We start from the raw sequence: 17,352 nt of genomic DNA on the forward strand, positions 1-17,352 counted from the left end.
TCTAGTAGCTCTGCTTTGGAAGTTCAGTTCATGCTAGAAATGTGTTTTGGAGTTTGTACGTGTTTTGTCTCTAGGGGCCACCGCATATATTTATATATAAACATATATAAATAAAACCACTTTTTACGTTAGTAATTCCTTTTGTGCATAATTTTATATTATTGTTAATAATAAATTAATTAAAGCAACAAAACAACCTGAAGAGCCGGTTCGGAGCCGAAAGAGCCGGCTCTTTTTAGTGAGCCGAACCGAAAGAGCCGGATCTCTAAAAAGAGCCGGAAATCCCATCACTAACTCCCAGCAAATGGGCGATAGAAAACCGATCGGTGCCTGTACCATTCCCAATATGCGCTGGCTGAAAAAATCTCAAAGAGTGCAAGTCTGTCAGGAGTAAAGATTGGAAAGGGCTTCACCATCGTGACAAACTGTGTAAGACACAACTTCAACAGTTTAAGAAAATGTCCCTCGGTGTATTTTGCTATCAATTTGTGTGTTTCATCATCTACAGTACATAATATCATTCAGAGAGTGTGAGTACTTCTCAGTAAGCAAAGATGGGACTGGAAAAATAATATTCAGCTTTGGCTCGGCTGAAAAGGTATATGTGGTTTTACAGGTCAGGCACGAGCCGATAACCCTCGATTCAGCTGCTCACGTGACCGGGGGCAGGCTACTAGGACGCGTGGGCGTGTCTCTATGCGGATCCTACCCTAGAGCTCACCTGTCAGGTTGCAAGACCGAGGCTGTAAAAACCCCAGCGCCATGGAGTCTCCAGTGAAGGATTCCCCGGTGAGACCGGGTTTCCACAGAATGGAGATCCAGAAAACGACGTGGGACGTCCCGCATAGATACGCGAACCTGCAGGCCATCGGCTCCGGAGCTTACGGGACAGTGTGGTGAGTTTACCTGGGCGATGGCGACAGTGCAGACATAATTTGTATCGCTCCTTTCCCTACTGTGTACAGAAAACTATAAAGTTGTTTTTGTTGTGTTTTTTGGTTGTCTTTTGGTGGCCTACGATTAAGTTTAAAACTGCCCTAAAAGGCTAAACATATTAAACTATTATTTGACGTGGTTTAGTACCAACAACGAATTCATCCCCTCTAGGGAAGTATTTATTATGGCGTTTTAAACACAAAATGTAAAAACAACAACAACAACAAAAATAACAAAAAGACCCAACTTCAACAATCATAAAGGATTTGGAAAACTGGTAAACATGTTAAAGTGTGTGGTAATATAATGATTTTCCATTAGGTAATGTTGCGTTTTAAAAACGGCTTAGTGTGGCTTCATTCCTCTCTGCTTAGTCTGAATATATTTAAATGATCGTCTTGAAATGTTTTTCACTAAGGTTTCTGAATTTCTTGGAAATTCATTTCGCTCCCTGAATGGGTCTAGCTGGCTTTCATCCGTTTCTGTTAACAGAAACACAATTGTCCGCCTGAGGCCACTCAGCAAGTCAATGCAGGTTCTCTGATATGACAAGAATCTCTCCACTAACACAGAAGAACCCAGCCTGCAGGAATCCAGGATATCCCAGACGTGGCTCTGCCTAATGATAAGCTACTGACAGACAGAATCGTATTACTGATATTATCATAAAGATTTTCGTTAGTGTTGCAGAATACGTGAATACTTTTCGAACGCTGCATTTCTGGCTTTACAGATAAATAGGTCACATAATCAAAGGCAACATAACATAATGTAAGCTAATGCAATGCATCGTAACAATGTAATGTTGCATTACGTAACATGACCTGATGTAAGATAACATAATGTAAAATAACATAATGTAATGTAACATAAAGTAACATTATGAAACAAGATAGTTATGTTAGGGTTGGACCTATTCTGGGTTATTTTTTAGGCATTTACAGTGCAGTACAGCGCTGCTAAGTGTTATTTGGACCACATGTGGCCCAAATATCCCAACACACCCTACCGCTGGCATATATAAGGCAGACCTGCAGTGGATTTGAGGCAAGCGCAGCCAGTCAAAACCAGATGTCCTGCATAGGAAACTGCAAATATGAGCAACATATGGACCAAACATTCATCTCTATGTTTGGGAAATTTTCATGGCTCATTCAGAGCACATTTCCAAAGAGCAGCAATACTTATCAGTGTTTAGTTAATGAATGGATTGGTCAGCCATGTGATATATATGTATTGTATTTGTTATTGTGTCAATGTATGACTCTATTAGTTCAATGACTTTATCAGCTCACTGATTTTTTTAGATTAGATTAGAATATTCAGCACCGAAATTAGTACAGATTAATAGCAGTGCTAGATTACAATGGCCACTGTGTTTTCAATCACTGAGTCTGTGGTTGGTCCCATTTAGCTCTGCCATCGACCAGAAGACCAAGGAGAAGGTGGCCATCAAGAAGCTCTACCGGCCTTTTCAGTCCCTCATCCACGCCACGCGGGCCTACAGAGAGCTCAGGCTGCTCCGCCACATACAGCATGACAATGTAAGAAAAGTCAATGAAAATAAGATGATTTATTAACATTAAGCATTATAATCCCTGTCATACAGTAAGTGCTTATGCTTAATCCTTACTCAGACAGCAAGGTCAGACTCTAGCATGACAGAAACATCTGAATTTGTCATTTTTCTAAGCTGTAAATTTGTAATTTGAATGTCATTAGAAGAACTCTAGTATATAAAATTAGTGCTGTCAAAGTGACTCTGTTGGGAAAGATACACATGAGTTAATTATAACCTTTGCTCTTTTTTCTCCTGTCTGGAAAAAAAGGTCAATTTTGAGGATAAGCACACTTTGTTGACCCTTCAACAAAAGCCCCATAATCTCATCAGTGGGCCTTGATGATCTGAGACTGTTGTGTATTGGTGGAACCCTCATCGCTCAGTATTTTCCTTGGAAAAACATTTAAATGAGTTTCAGCTTTGCTTCCATTGACATGTGGAAACATGTTTAAAAATGTGAATCACTTGTTGTTGTTGTTGTTGTTTTTAATTCAAGCTTCTTCTTTTTTTAAACAATTTCTAACCATCACACTTTATTTTTAGATAGTGCAAAGATGTTCAAAGTTGGATCCCTTTGATGTTCAATGACTCACTGTAACAAAGATGTTACTTTTATTTACAGCTTTGAAAACAGGAGTCACAAAGTCACAAAAACCCAGAACCCAGAACTAGTAGATTTTACCTCCTATCCTACTACCAACACTGAACTGTATGTGACCCCCTGACAAATATAGAGCTCCTGAAGTGTTTCATACACTGTAAGTCTGTTCTTGAGCTATTGGTGTTTTACTAATTTCCTCACTGTGTTTTTCATTAAAGGTGATCTGCCTTCTTAATGTCTTCACACCTGACCCCACACTGGAGAAATTCCAAACATTGTAAGTTGAAAGTCAGGGGTAGCATTCTCCCACTAGTTGTTGCAACTTGTTGAGACCCCGCATGCATGTGTGCGCGTGCATGTACGTGTGTGTGGATGGATGTGTGAAAAGTTCAAAAAAGCTAGTGTGAGGGCAAGCTGATTCTTGTTTGTTTTGGCTGTCTTTTTAGCAGTTGTCCAACTGTGTCTCCACATGTAAAAAGCTTCAAATGCACTATTCAGCTCTGTTAATTTGAACAAAAACAGAATGCAGTGACTTACAAACCCTGTGTTTTAAACCCAAAAAAATACAAACACAATATATCAGATGCTAAAAGTAAGTAATTTTGATTATTAACCTCCTAAGACCCGAACTCTTACATGACATGCATCTTTAATTTCTCTTTGCTATTTGGGCTGATTGGGACCTGATGCATGTAAAAAGAAAGAATTACCTGATTTTGACTTCAGCAACACATTTCAGCAAAGTATGTATCTATAAAGTTAAAAACATACTGGGTAAAACATCTGACACTGTCATGGCAACAGGTCAGTAACACAACTGTGTTAAAAAAAATCCCAAAGAGTGCAAGTCTGTCAGAAGTAAAGATTGGAAAGGGCTTCACCATCGTGACAAACTGTGTAAGACGCAACTTCAACAGTTTAAGAAAATGTCCCTCGGTGTATTTTGCTATCAATTTGTGTGTTTCATCATCTACAGTACATAATATCATTCAGAGAGTGTGGGTACTTCTCAGTATGCAAGGATGGGACTGGAAAAATAATATTAAATGGCCAGGATCTTCAGGCTCTCAGACAGAAGCAGATTTAAAGCAGGCACAGCTGTGTAGAGGAAATCAGAGCATGGGCCTATTAATCAACAGACATGAAAATAACTCAGCATTTACAGCCTGACCTCTCTTAGATAAGCTTTCTTTTAGTCGTCTTCAGGAATAGTTCTCCAGGCTTCTTGAAGGGCATTCAAAGCTCTTCTTTGTACATTGGCTGCCTTTCGTTCAGCTCTCTGTCAAAATGATCCCTCACAGTGCTCTAGTCCAACAATTCAAACAACACCATCTCTTAGGTACTGTGTCAGGTCTTTGCTGGTGTTTTTTTTTCCCTACAACATCGCTTTCAGATACTTTGTCCTTTGTCCTCCACTTGTTCAGTTTCCTCAAAACTTTAAGGACTTACTGCACGTCATGTCAGGATTTCAGCTAAAGGCTCTTTGGGAATGTGAGTGCAGAAATACTATTTTATGCCTGTTAAACTGTGTAAGCCAACTTAGCTCAACTAAAACATTAGAGCATATAATGCACTTTGTGACAGGCTGCTAGTTCCTATAACAATTTAAAATGAGTTCTTTGCTCAGTTGTCTGTTATGTGTAGACACAATACTAATTCATCCTGGTTTGAGATAGGTGACTTTTTTTAATGCCTGAATGGCTCATAGGTGACTTAACGAACAAAAAAGCATTCCTCTGCTTTTGTGCTCATTTTCAGTCCAGTCACTTATAAGGACTGGACTGAAAATATGTGAAAAAGCAGCCAATGGCCAAAGTTGATGCAAAAGAGAAGATGCAGCTGAAAGCAGTTAACGACAGGTGAAGATAATGAATGCAGGACAATGAACAGAGAGCAAACCTCTGCTTAAAAACTTTGCGTATTATTGAACATGTATCAATGTAAATATGCCAGACTTAGCCAGGAGGCTACCTTTCATCTCAAAAACAATAAATAAAAATTTGAGCAAACCATAAGACAATGTAAAACAATGTAGTCCTGACAAAAAATACACAAAATAATACAATGAAATGCAAAACAACAGATAAATAAAAACATATAACATACACACATGAGTTACAGCTGCAGTACTGTTCCAAATCTCACTACATTTAACTGACAGCACCTGTTTACTGACTGCTGTCTGTCTGTCTGATGAACAGACAAGAGAAAACCTGCTAAGAGTGACAGTGTAGCAATACCACAACAGACCCGATGACCACACTTTCATGCTTTTGAGCATTTCACACTTTTTTTTCTTCTGGTTGCTGTTCACACACTCGGCTACAGCTCCACAGCTCACAGCTGACACATACACCACAACAACAACATCATTCTGACAGATAGCACAGCCTTTTTTGCCGGCGAGGTGCATCCATCTCCCTGCAGCGGCACTGCGGACTGTGCCCCGCCACAGACAGGGAATAACCACAACACGGCAAACACTGAGACATGAAGGCTATGACTATACAGCATACACAGGGGGACAAAGACACTCACTCAGAGACGGGACGAAGGTGGGCAAAAGACACAGATCCTGAGGTCATGAGATAACAGTAACATCCAAGCATGAACTGAAACTAAAAAAAACAGTGCCAGGAAAATTTAAAAACATTTCACTTTGCAAAGTCACTGCTGTTCATTTCAGTTTCCACATTTCTAAACACATTTGTTTCAGGAAGCGGGGGCGCGACACAGTGGTAAATGTGCCACACCCCCCACATGCTGGTTTACATTGTCTGTGTGTTTGTCTGTTTGTAAACCGCTGCTGGCCTCTCACTCTTGTTCTTTTCCCTCTAGTTATATGGTAATGCCCTTCGTAGCCCAGGATCTGGGCCACATTATGAAGACCAAGAGATTAAGCAATCGCATCGTCACATACCTGTTCTACCAGCTTCTAAGAGGCTTGAAGGTGAGTGCTTCCTTGATTATTATCAGTGGCTTAATGAAGACTATAACATTTTCTCAGTGGGGAGGCTGTTTAAGTGTGATACATTGAGCTGAAAGTGTTTGCTGGAGCGTCATCTCGCTCTCAGTTAAGCAGCGAGGGATGAAAGCAGTGACAGTGCCAGTGTTGTGTAACCCTTGTGGAAAGGTGAGATGTGAGGTGCTCCTTTTTGAGGTGCACTTCTTTCCATGCTGACGTCAATTCTTAGTAAAATCATGACGGCAGGTTGAAAATGGCTATTTGCCTATGGAAAAGATATATACAAATCTTATAAAGTTTGTATCTGTCTTGTGTGAAACCTGTATGAAAAGCATACAAGAGTGAAAACAGATATAAGATCCTTTGAAAAATTATATAAATGAAACTTGTATGTTTTGGATACTTACTAAAACAATATATGAAAGTAATGAGAAAGTGGCCACTCTCATGAGTAAATCATATAAGCCTTATATGATTCCCTATATGAAGTAGGCCACATCTTATGCAAGTCTTTTATAAGTTTTTACTATTTCTTTTCCATATGGGTAATCTTGAAGAATCTGCCTCAACTTATTGTACTGTCTATAACTAGGACCCAGTATATCTGGATCCAAGTCATGCCATAGATGTGAACATATGTGCTTTCAGAGATGAGCGCCTCCCTGTGGTTTGTATGCTGTGACTTTTTAAAAGCCAGATTGTCTAATTAGTGTTTTGCTAGTTGCAAGCAGTGTTGTTCTGTTTTCATGTTAAAAACTCAATTATAGTAGGTTTAACATTGAATTGATAAAGAAAGGAGAGGTACAGCTTTCACCCTGCTACTCCTCCATAACTTCACCTGACAGCAGTAAGTTTGACTCCCCTGCAGACATTATTCTTTTTACCCTTATCAAGGACGTTAAGACGATTGGTCACTTTGATCGACTGCCAAATCTTGAAGAACTATTATTATTATTATTATTATTATTATTATTTAATTAACCAGGCAACGTGGTTGCATAACTACTGCCTGATGTAATCAGACTGCCTGCGGTCTTTGTGGTTGTTGCTAGTGTTGTTCTGTTTTCTTGTCCTTGCTCACAAATTGCTTCTCATCCACAATGGGCGCTGGGTGCAGTCACTTTATCCCTGCTCAGTCTCCCTGAAAGCTGGTTTGTCCTTTGAGCTTTCACCTTCTTGCTCTGGCCCTCCTCAACATCATCCCCAGACGGCTATACATCTGTCTCACTCACAAATAGGAGTTAGTAAGTTCTGCTGTCCACTATAAGAGACATTGTATAAAAGTTTTGTTTTGAAAGAGTTAAAATTACTGTACAAGCTGAAATACTACTGAAGAAAAGAACCTAAGGTTGAAGAAACCATCAGCTAACCTTCCTTGTAGCCATGAAATGTGGAAGCTGCAATGCTCATGATTTTTAAACGAAAGTCGACGTGCTCTGTTACACCAACCCCCTAAAATGTGGCATCAAAAGGAAAACCAGGATGTCCTCTTGACACTACAGTTGGACTCTGATACGTTGCATAATTTTTGGTCGATGGAGAGGTTTCAGACTCATGTCGCTCACAGAGGACAAGAATTAATTGCTGGATCTTAGAGTATATGGAATAGAATAGACTGACATTTATATATTGCTTTTCTAGTACTTCTTTCCAGTCAAAGTGCTTTAGGCTAAACACTTCAAACACTCTATCTGCCTCAGATCCACGGCCAATTTAGAATTGCTAATTAGACCAGCATACATGCCTGAGATCTGTCGGATTAACCCAGAGTCCCTGCAGGAAATTCGCACAAGCACAGAGAGGATGTGTAAGCTCCAGTTTAAAGCATGAATCTTCTTGTTGTGAGGCGATAGTGCTAACCGCTGCACCACTGTGCCGCAGTCAGCAAGTAACAAGTCTGAACTGAATGCTTTAAGGTAATAAAATACTGCAGCAGCAGCACAAGGTGAAACATGCAGAGTGAAAACGAAAGACAGCTTCCTAACATGACGAAATGAATGTATTCGCTCAAGTCTGTATTCTCAGATATTTACTGAGAAACATGACCAGTCTCTACGTCTTCAGACCGTGGTTGTCATCGTCCTCTCGGGCCTTTTGCTGTCACTGAGCTGAGTGGTTTCCTACGTTTTAAGAATGAACCAGATTGTTGTTTTTCAATGTTTCTCTGACAGGTTTACTGTGTTCAGCCTAAGTCCAGTGAACAGCTACCAAATCAAATCCAGACCTTTTATCTGCTTAATCGGCCTCACCTGGCCATGAACTACTTGTCAGAAAACTTTCCAATCACCACTGACAATGGAGGACTGTATATAAATATGGTGTCTGGCATATTTGTTAAACCTTTGTTAAATCTTTATTCTTTGCGACACAAACTGAAATAAATCTTGCAAATTAAGATTGGGGAATCAGTTCTCTGGACTTACTAAGTTGTTCTAAATTCAGTCTATATTATTTAAATGTAAACTGTGTTTATTTTAAATACTCAGAGCACACCCAGCCTGTTCAGTTAATGGATGCTAGACTGAGTTAGCTTTACATATGCTTCTCATGTAATGCTCGTCAATGTGTAACCAGGATACTGTATGGAATTCTGGTTTCAAAGTGGGAAACAATGCCAGCTTTGTGTCTTTGAATTTAACTGCCAGAATCTTTGATCGCAAGATGTTTTCTTCTTGTTATCAGTGCTTCTGTGACATCACAGCAACTGGGTTTGCTGGTGCGGGTGGAGGCTTTGTTTACAGAGTAGTAAACCTGTGCAACTGCCTGCTATATTAAACATGACACATGCTGTGTTATACTGTGGGTGTAAACAGTTTCTTCTCTTTCTTCACAGTACATTCACTCTGCAGGGATCATTCATCGGGTGGGTATATGAACATTACTGAATTTTACCAGACTTACCGCATTCTCACTCAGAATCATGTTTGCCTCTAAAGTGCTGTTAGAAGAATAGTTTGGCATTTTGGGAAATCTACTTTTTTACCTTCATGCTGGACCAGTATGACGTTTGAGCTAGCTAACAGTTTAGTTAGCTTAGCATACAGATTGGAAATATTCAGCAGAAACTACCTTACCTGGGTCAGTGTCATTGTTTTTTTGTTTTTGTTTTGTTTCTTTTTTTTTTAGCAAAGAGGACAGAGACCTGCAGCCAGCATGATGAAACTTAGGACTCATTGCTCATAGTGTTAGCACCCATGTAGTATGTGGTCTAACAACTCAGCCTTTCTACTTGTTTTTAATTCAATTCAATTCAATTTTATTTTATTTATATAGCGCCAAATCACAACAAAAGTCGCCTCAAGGCGCTTCATAGATACAGAGAAAAACCCAACAATCATATGACCCCTATGAGCAAGCACTTTGGCAACAGTGGGAAGGAAAAACTCCCTTTTAACAGGAAGAAACCTCCGGCAGAACCAGGCTCAGGGAGGGGCGGGGCCATCTGCTGCGACCGGTTGGGGTGAGAGAAGGAAGACAGGATAAAAGACATGCTGTGGAAGAGAGACAGAGGTTAATAACATATATGATTCAATGCAGAGAGGTCTATTAATACATAGTGAGTGAGAAAGGTGACTGGAAAGGAAAAACTCAATGCATCATGGGAATCCCCCGGCAGCCTACGTCTATTGCAGCATAACTAAGGGAGGATTCAGGGTCACCTGGTCCAGCCCTAACTATATGCTTTAGCAAAAAGGAAAGTTTTAAGCCTAATCTTAAAAGTAGAGATAGTGTCTGTCTCCTGAATCCAAACTGGAAGCTGGTTCCACAGAAGAGGGGCCTGAAAACTGAAGGCTCTGCCTCCCATTCTACTTTTAAATACTCTAGGAACAACAAGTAGGCCTGCAGAGCGAGAGCGAAGTGCTCTAATAAGGTGATATGGTACTACAAGGTCATTGAGATAAGATGGGGCCTGATTATTTAAGACCTTGTATGTGAGGAGCAGGATTTTGAATTCAATTCTGGATTTAACAGGAAGCCAATGAAGGGAAGCCAAAACAGGAGAAATCTGCTCTCTCTTTCTAGTCCCTGTCAGGACTCTTGCTGCAGCATTTTGGATTAGCTGAAGGCTTTTCAGTGAGTTTTTTGGACATATTGATAATAATGAATTACAGTAGTCCAGCCTGGAAGTAATAAAAGCATGAACTAGTTTTTCAGCGTCACTCTGAGACAGGATATTTCTAATTTTAGAGATGTTGCGCAAATGGAAGAACGCAGTCTTACATATTTGTTTAATATGTGCATTGAAGGACATGTCCTGGTCAAAAATGACTCCAAGGTTCCTCACAGCATTACTGGAGGCCAAGGTAATGCCATCCAGAGTAAGAATCTGGTTAGATACCATATTTCTAGGCTTTTCAGGGCCGAGTACAATAACCTCAGTTTTATCTGAATTAAGAAGCAGAAAGTTAGCGGCCATCCAGGTCTTTATGTCTTTAAGACATTCCTGCAGTTTAACTAATTGGTGTGTGTTATCTGGCTTCATGGACAGATAGAGCTGGGTGTCATCTGCATAGCAGTGAAAATGTATGCTATGTCTTCTAATGATACTGCCTAAGGGAAGCATGTATAATGTAAACAGAATTGGTCCTAGCACTTTTTAACACATTACACCTCATTTTTTATTGACAGCAGTGTCTGAATCAAAAAATATTTTAAAAAGTCGCATGGGAGTAGACTTCATGACAATTCCTAACCTATTTTCAGATCTTTCAGAACTTTTTACTGAGATGACAGTGGCCTGCATCTCCTTGGATGTTTCAAAGTATTCTCCACTGGTAGATCCAGATATTTTTCACAGTTATCCCTTCTATCACACTGCAGGACTGGACAATTACTGTGCTATTGGGTCGGGTAAAGTGTAGAAAAGTTTAGGGCTGGAGTGCATGTGTGAAAATAGTTTCAAGAAGAGCTTAGTAACCCTTTTCACACTGATCTACTTCAGTTGACTCCAGTCCTCAATTTTGCATTTACATTGGGTACATTGGGCAAAATGAGACTTTATGTTTCTGAAAATGGTCCAGTGAAGTGATTTTGGCATATTTATACTTTGTCACACAGGCACAGTTAGCCTTAAAGCTGTAGTCCAGATATTAGACATAGATAATGGCATTAGAGCACAAACTTCACATTAAAAAAAGATAACCAGTCGAAATTTCTGAATGGTACAAAGTTGAATCAGCAAGGTGGTTAGCACTGTTGCTGCACAGCAAGAAGGTCCTGAGTTCAATTCCACCATCAGCCCGGGGTCTTTCTGTGTGCAGTTTGCATGTTCTGCCCGTGTTCTCCTTGGGTACTTCGGCTTCTTCCCACAGTCCAGACACATGCAGTTAGTGGGGATAGGTTAATTGGCCAATCTAAATTGCCCATAGGTGTGAATCTATGAGTTAATGAGTGAGTGCGAATGGTTGTCTCTATGTGTTAGCCCTGCAACATATTAGCATCCTCTCCAGGGTGTACCCTGCCTCTCGCCCTATGACAGTTGGGATAGGCTCCAGCGCCCCGTGATCCTGGAAAGGTTAAGCGGAAGCGAATGGATGGATAGATAAAGTTGGATTGTATTAATATTTTTTTAACATGAAATTCTTAGACTTAAAATGAGGAAAAATACTATTTTGCCATTTTCATTCAACTTTCATGCCAGACTGAAAGAAAATGCACATTTTTCATTTTTGAGGCCTACTGTCTTTGAGGAATCTAATAATTCAGGTTCATTTTAAAATATGCTCAAAGGCATTCAAAATGAAGCTACCTAACCCAAAGTATTAATGTACAATTGTGTTTACATAAAAATAAATGGAGCAAAATAATTAAGAGTAATAAAAGAGGGATTAGTAACTCATTTCATGCAAATAGTCTTGCAAGGCAACATGTGATCGGTTTTTGTGTTTACATTTAAAAACATCGTCCTGAGAGCTCTGTGTTTTGGCAGTGTTTCAGAAATAATTTTCTTCCACATGCCTGAAAATGAAAAGTAGACAATTCTGAGATGTCATTGCTTTTTACCAGCATTAAGGTAAAACTGTAAGTACAAGTTGTACACAGCTCTTGGAATGACCCACTAAACAGAAGAAACATTACCTGATACAAACATGGCCTCTTTCCCATCCCTGTGCATCCTTTTTTATAGCTCCTCCTTTAACATTTGCCTTCTCTTTGAACATCTTTAATGACCACACACCGACTTGACTGATTTCCAGGTCACAACAGGCCAATGGAGGAAACAAGGAGTTATATCTTAGATAAATGAGAGAAATACCCAAAAAGGATGCAAACATTCCTTTATCTCTAAGTAAAGAAGCCATTCAGAATGTTATTTCCCAACATGTTGAACTGTTTGGGTTTTTCTGTATTATTTTTTGTATTAACTGCTCATTTTTCTAAGCTTGTAATACACTGACTTAATGACTTAATGTCTTGTAGGATCTGAAGCCTGGTAATCTCGCTGTGAATGAGAACTGTGAATTAAAGGTAAGATGAAAGAAAAAAGCAGTATACAGTCAAAATCAGGAGTTAAAATAAAAAAAGATGTAGCAGTTAGATTTTTGATCTTTAAATAATTTTACCATCCTCTCATTCATGCTTAAAATAGGCAAAGTATTTCATTTTAACTGTAGATGAAGATGCAACAAAATATCTTTGATCTCAGATTCTGGATTTTGGCCTGGCAAGACATACAGAGAGTGAAATGACTGGTTACGTTGTAACACGGTGGTACAGAGCACCAGAGGTCATATTTAACTGGATGCACTACAGCCAGACAGGTAATAATGTTGTTTACCTTCAAAGCAAATAGTTATTTGTTTAAGATATAAACAGACTGTTGCAACATGCTACAATGTGCTAATACTCAGGTCCTTTTTTGAACTCTTCTCCTCTGCAGTGGATGTCTGGTCAGCTGCCTGTATACTGGCTGAAATGATCACTGGCCAGGTGCTTTTCCGAGGACAGGACAGTATCCACACACATTTTAATGAAACTGTATGCTCAGTTATGGGAGACACAACCCAGCGTGATTTCTTTTTATTTGAATGTTAAGGAAATAAAAAAAAAAGTCAGGTGAAGCACTGTAAAAGTTTGTTATTCCTGGTGTCTCGATGACCAGAAAGCTGAGAGTAGGTTATCGCTAAAATCTACGTCTATATTATGTCATTGCCCCAATCTTGACTCAAGAGTTGGTGATGTTTGCAGGAATATTTAGTCAGTTTTCTATCTATTAAATCCATCACTCAAGTGTAATGCTAAAACTTTTAATAAGGTAGTAATAATAATAATGATGATAAGGGAAGAAAAGACAAGACGGGAACAACAATGATATATTTTTTTAACAGTCCTTTTTGAGGTAGGACAGCACTGAACTCTTGAGTATGTGATGATGAAATCTGGCCTCCCTTCTAAGAACATAGCAAGCTTTAATACTTACCTTAAAGATTTTAATGAAAAGCTCCCAGAGAACTGGACACAATAGGAAGTCTTTAAGGTAACTGGGTTTTTACCATAGATAAATGATCTACTGTACATAAAGGATTGATGCGGCCATCGTGCTATTGACCATTCGTTTTGGACTTTGTATTTTAAAGCTTCACTAGCACCATGTTAGTGTTTTGAAGCCGTATTTATTTGAGAGTGCTTTCAGCTAATGCTGGCAAGCATACTCTGCCAACAGATCTACCTCGTGCATGTTGAATATTCTCAGCCTTTCTTAACGAGCTTGTTCAGGTATCGATCAGCTGAAGAAGATCCTCCGTCTAACAGGGACTCCAGACTCCTCCCTGGTGCAGAAGATGCAGAGTAAAGATGTGAGTTTTGCAGTCAGGTGTTTTTAAAAGGCTGTGGAGCTGCAACAGTTGTTTCTGGAAGGGCTTTGTCTGCGTGCCTTACTTTTTACACTCTCCATGTGTTGCAGAGATTTTAGTTTGGCTGTTGCTGCTGATCTTTTCTGTTTTATAAAGCTCTAACAGGGAAACAAATGTGTGTTTCAGGCACAATCATATGTGCGAGGTCTCCCTCCACAAAAGAAGAAAAACTTCAAGGAAGCTTTTCCAGGCTTGGATGACGATGGTGGGCTGCTTTATTTTATTCACATCTGAAATCTTGAGTAGTTTTATTTACAAAGATGTTCCCTCACACTCCACTTAGATTAAAGCTCAAACCAGATATTTCAAGTATGTGTATATGGAGAGTATGGCTGCTGAATCCAGTGACGCACATTTTACATGTGCGATGAGTAGATTTTACTGCAGTGAATCTTTGAATTAAAAAAAATCTGCTTTAAAGTGTTTTGTGTCTTGATACATCCAGTTATAGACCTGTTGGAGGGGATGTTGCTGCTGGATCCTGAGGCCAGGCTGACAGCTAAGCAGGGATTGTCCCACCCTTACGTGGCTGAATATCACGACCCAGACTGCGAACCAGACTCTCAGCCCTATGATGACTCCTTCGAGAGCCTGGAGCTCGCTATTGGCGAGTGGAAGAGTAAGTGCAGGTGTTATGTTGGAGAATGGAGATGATGGAAACGTTGCCAACATGTGAAGACATAATTTATGAGTACTGTGTGTGCGTGCGCGCGCGTGTGTGTGTGTGTGTGTGTGTGTGTGTGTGTGTGTGTGTGTGTGTAAAATGAACAGAATTCTAATACTATCCAAATTTCAGTCATATTTTTTTAACACTGCTTTCCTTTCTTTCTTTCCAATCAGGTCTGATCCACATGGAGATCATGACCTTTGACCCTGACCACCCTAGTATGACAGCCATGTAGATCCCTTCAACTGTTTATAATATATGCACAAAGTGAAAATTTGTCATATAACATCTTAAAAGTGTTTTGGTGCATCTGATGTGTATTGCAGTTAAAATGCATTTCAATACAAGGCAGCTTTATTTTGTATGGCGGCCTCTACAGGACAATAGCAAAACTAGAGTCTGTAAGAAGTAACAATAAGAGTAATATTCTTTCATTGTGGATTACTTTGATACTTTCACTATGCAATGAAAACAAATGTGTTTGCAAGTGTGGTTGCACGTAAAATGCATTTGTGATTCAAATGTAAGTAAGCTTTAGGAAATGCACAAATGTTATGTTGGAAGTGGCGCTTGTGGATATTATCTGTTCAATGACCTGTGGTGTTTGTAATAACTTAAACCACATTTAGAATGAAAGGCAAACAAAATAAAATACAAGTACAGGAAGCAGTTCATACTTAACATAATAACATTGCAACATTTGTTTGTTACGCTGAAGCGGTGTCTGCTCATTTCAGTAAGGATGAAATGTTTTTTTATTATTGAGTATAACTTTAATTCAAGGTTTTTATCTGACACGTCCTGTGTCAGAATGTTTGGAAAGGAAATGCTAATTAACAAAGAGTTTAGAAGATTTCAGTCCAAGATTCCTTTCACATTTAATAACACTTTATTTTACTTATCACTGAATTGTCAGTGGGAACAGACGTGTGTGACAAAGTCAAGATCAGGTTCATAAGTACAGGGGTTTATGGTTAAAAGCTAGTTACAGTCACTTTACATGGGCGTATTTGTCTTTCTGTAGGTTTTTGTGTCATGTATTCACAACAAATATGGGTATATTGTGCAATGTTACTCTCTTCATTTCATAATGATCCTAATCATTTACACTGTTTTGTTTATCTTTGTTTTTTTATTACTTCTGTCATCTGATTTCAAGAAAAAAAAACATTTCAATAAAAAAATAAAAGTAACTGTCTGTTTTCTATTGTGGTTTCAGTTTAGTTTCAGTAGAGGGCAGTATAGCATTACAGGTATGAAGAACAAAGTTACTCAGTGGTGGCTTATACCTGAAGTGTCATATCTTACACATAATAATAATAATAATGCTAATAATACTTCCCCCCTTTTTTGCCTGTCCCATACAGCACTGTATAATCAGAACTGAAGGCCAATAAAAATACCCAACAGATTTTATTTTCCCAAGTGGATCATTATGGCTTTACCACACTGTTCCACTTGTTTGATCTTTAGTATTTATTTGATTTATTTTTTTTTTTTTACTTATTACAATTGGAACAGACATGACTGGTGGATAGGAAAGGGAAAGACTTTGTCAAGAGAAGTTCAGGAAACGGAGAAGGAAAGAAAAACAGGTTAAGAGGTACAGAGCGAAAAGACACTAAAAATCAGCTGGAGACTAAAAGAAAACAAGTAAAGAGAACAACATGGTAAGGAAACCAAAGCAACAACCTAGATGCCTACTGAGCAGCACACAAGACCGTCAATGGTCGATATGCTTAGAGGCAGCAGGCAAGGAAGATAGTGTGTGTCTGTGAACACCCGTGTGCGCGAGTGCACTTGTATTCAGAAGGTTTCTCCATGTAACTATCTAATAGTAGGTGTGGGGACCCAAAGCCCTGCTTCCCAGGACATGATGCAGGCATGGAGGAGATCCAGGCCCTAGACATCTAGAGGGCCCCCAGAGAACGAGAGCCCAAGAAGGACCACCGACGGGGCATCCTCGTCACCCTTCTAGAAAAGAGCTGAGGAGGAGCCTTACATCCTCGGGCAGGTTTTCCTATAGAATGTATATAAATGATGGACATTGTGTCTGCTAACATCTTATTGTAGTTTTTTGAAATTTTGTGTCACTGTGTAAAACTGAGGGACACTGCAAGCTCATTTGTATTCTAATTGTGAGCCAATACTTCATCCTCATGTCTGACTGATCTACAAAATTATCTTGTATTCAAAGAGATTAAAGTAGCAGTTAACTCAACTCACTGTGCCGGCCATTAAAAAAAACAAACATTTAAATGCAGCTTTATTTCCTGGTCATCCCAACCTGCAGTCCACCTTACTTGATGTACCTCATCCTCATTGATCAATGAGGTTTGAGCAAACTAACCTTGGAAGTAACGTTTCTTCAGGGAATCGTCATCCATCTGCACGATGTCACAGACTGCAGCCGTGGTGGATAACAGCAACTCAACAAGTTGGAACAAGAAGCAGCAGATCTCACCTTCGTAGGGAATTCTGATGGTGATGATCGGGCATGTGTTTGACATTCTGTAAGAATACTTCTAGGATATATTCATGACTGTTTTATTTAGTTTACTCATTGAGGCTAAGGTAACTGGTGACCTTAAGGGCAAAAATCCATGTGCTTCTCTTATTTTGAGTTGACTGACTTAATCCCCACCTCTGGTTTCAAAGCCAAAGGTTTATATACCTGATACTCTTATGGTTGATTCATCACTATGATGCGCATCCACGTAGCTTTTGCCCGTAGCACTATTCAAAGCACAACAATATCTATGCTCATCC

At 39.4% G+C, this 17,352-nt stretch overlaps 1 protein-coding gene across 1 annotated transcript; it reads left to right on the plus strand.

The window, feature by feature from the left end:
• The first annotated feature begins 706 nt into the window (after nt 1-706).
• Nucleotides 707-15,759, plus strand: LOC146645080 (mitogen-activated protein kinase 14A). Its single transcript, XM_085394529.1, has 12 exons — nt 707-896; nt 2,351-2,480; nt 3,317-3,375; nt 5,937-6,048; nt 8,897-8,926; nt 12,484-12,531; nt 12,710-12,824; nt 12,944-13,015; nt 13,780-13,859; nt 14,043-14,121; nt 14,362-14,535; nt 14,757-15,759. The coding sequence occupies exons 1-12, from the start codon at nt 763-765 to the stop codon at nt 14,816-14,818; spliced, it is 1,095 nt and encodes a 364-aa protein (XP_085250655.1). The 5' UTR covers nt 707-762; the 3' UTR covers nt 14,819-15,759.
• The last annotated feature ends 1,593 nt before the right edge of the window (nt 15,760-17,352 follow it).

Source organism: Rhamphochromis longiceps, linkage group LG20 (assembly GCF_057381845.1).
Source record: "Rhamphochromis longiceps isolate RC_006_pf linkage group LG20, R_longiceps_female_GT1.1, whole genome shotgun sequence".
Classification (NCBI taxonomy): domain Eukaryota; kingdom Metazoa; phylum Chordata; class Actinopteri; order Cichliformes; family Cichlidae; genus Rhamphochromis; species Rhamphochromis longiceps.

Bases quoted from the DNA above. Each gene is read 5' to 3' on its own strand.
- LOC146645080 (XM_085394529.1), top strand. From the start codon at position 763: ATGGAGTCTCCAGTGAAGGATTCCCCGGTGAGACCGGGTTTCCACAGA. The intron at 8,927-12,483 runs GTGGGTATATGA...AATGTCTTGTAG, and splicing joins CTGCAGGGATCATTCATCGG to GATCTGAAGCCTGGTAATCT. The intron at 14,536-14,756 runs GTAAGTGCAGGT...CTTTCCAATCAG, and splicing joins CGCTATTGGCGAGTGGAAGA to GTCTGATCCACATGGAGATC.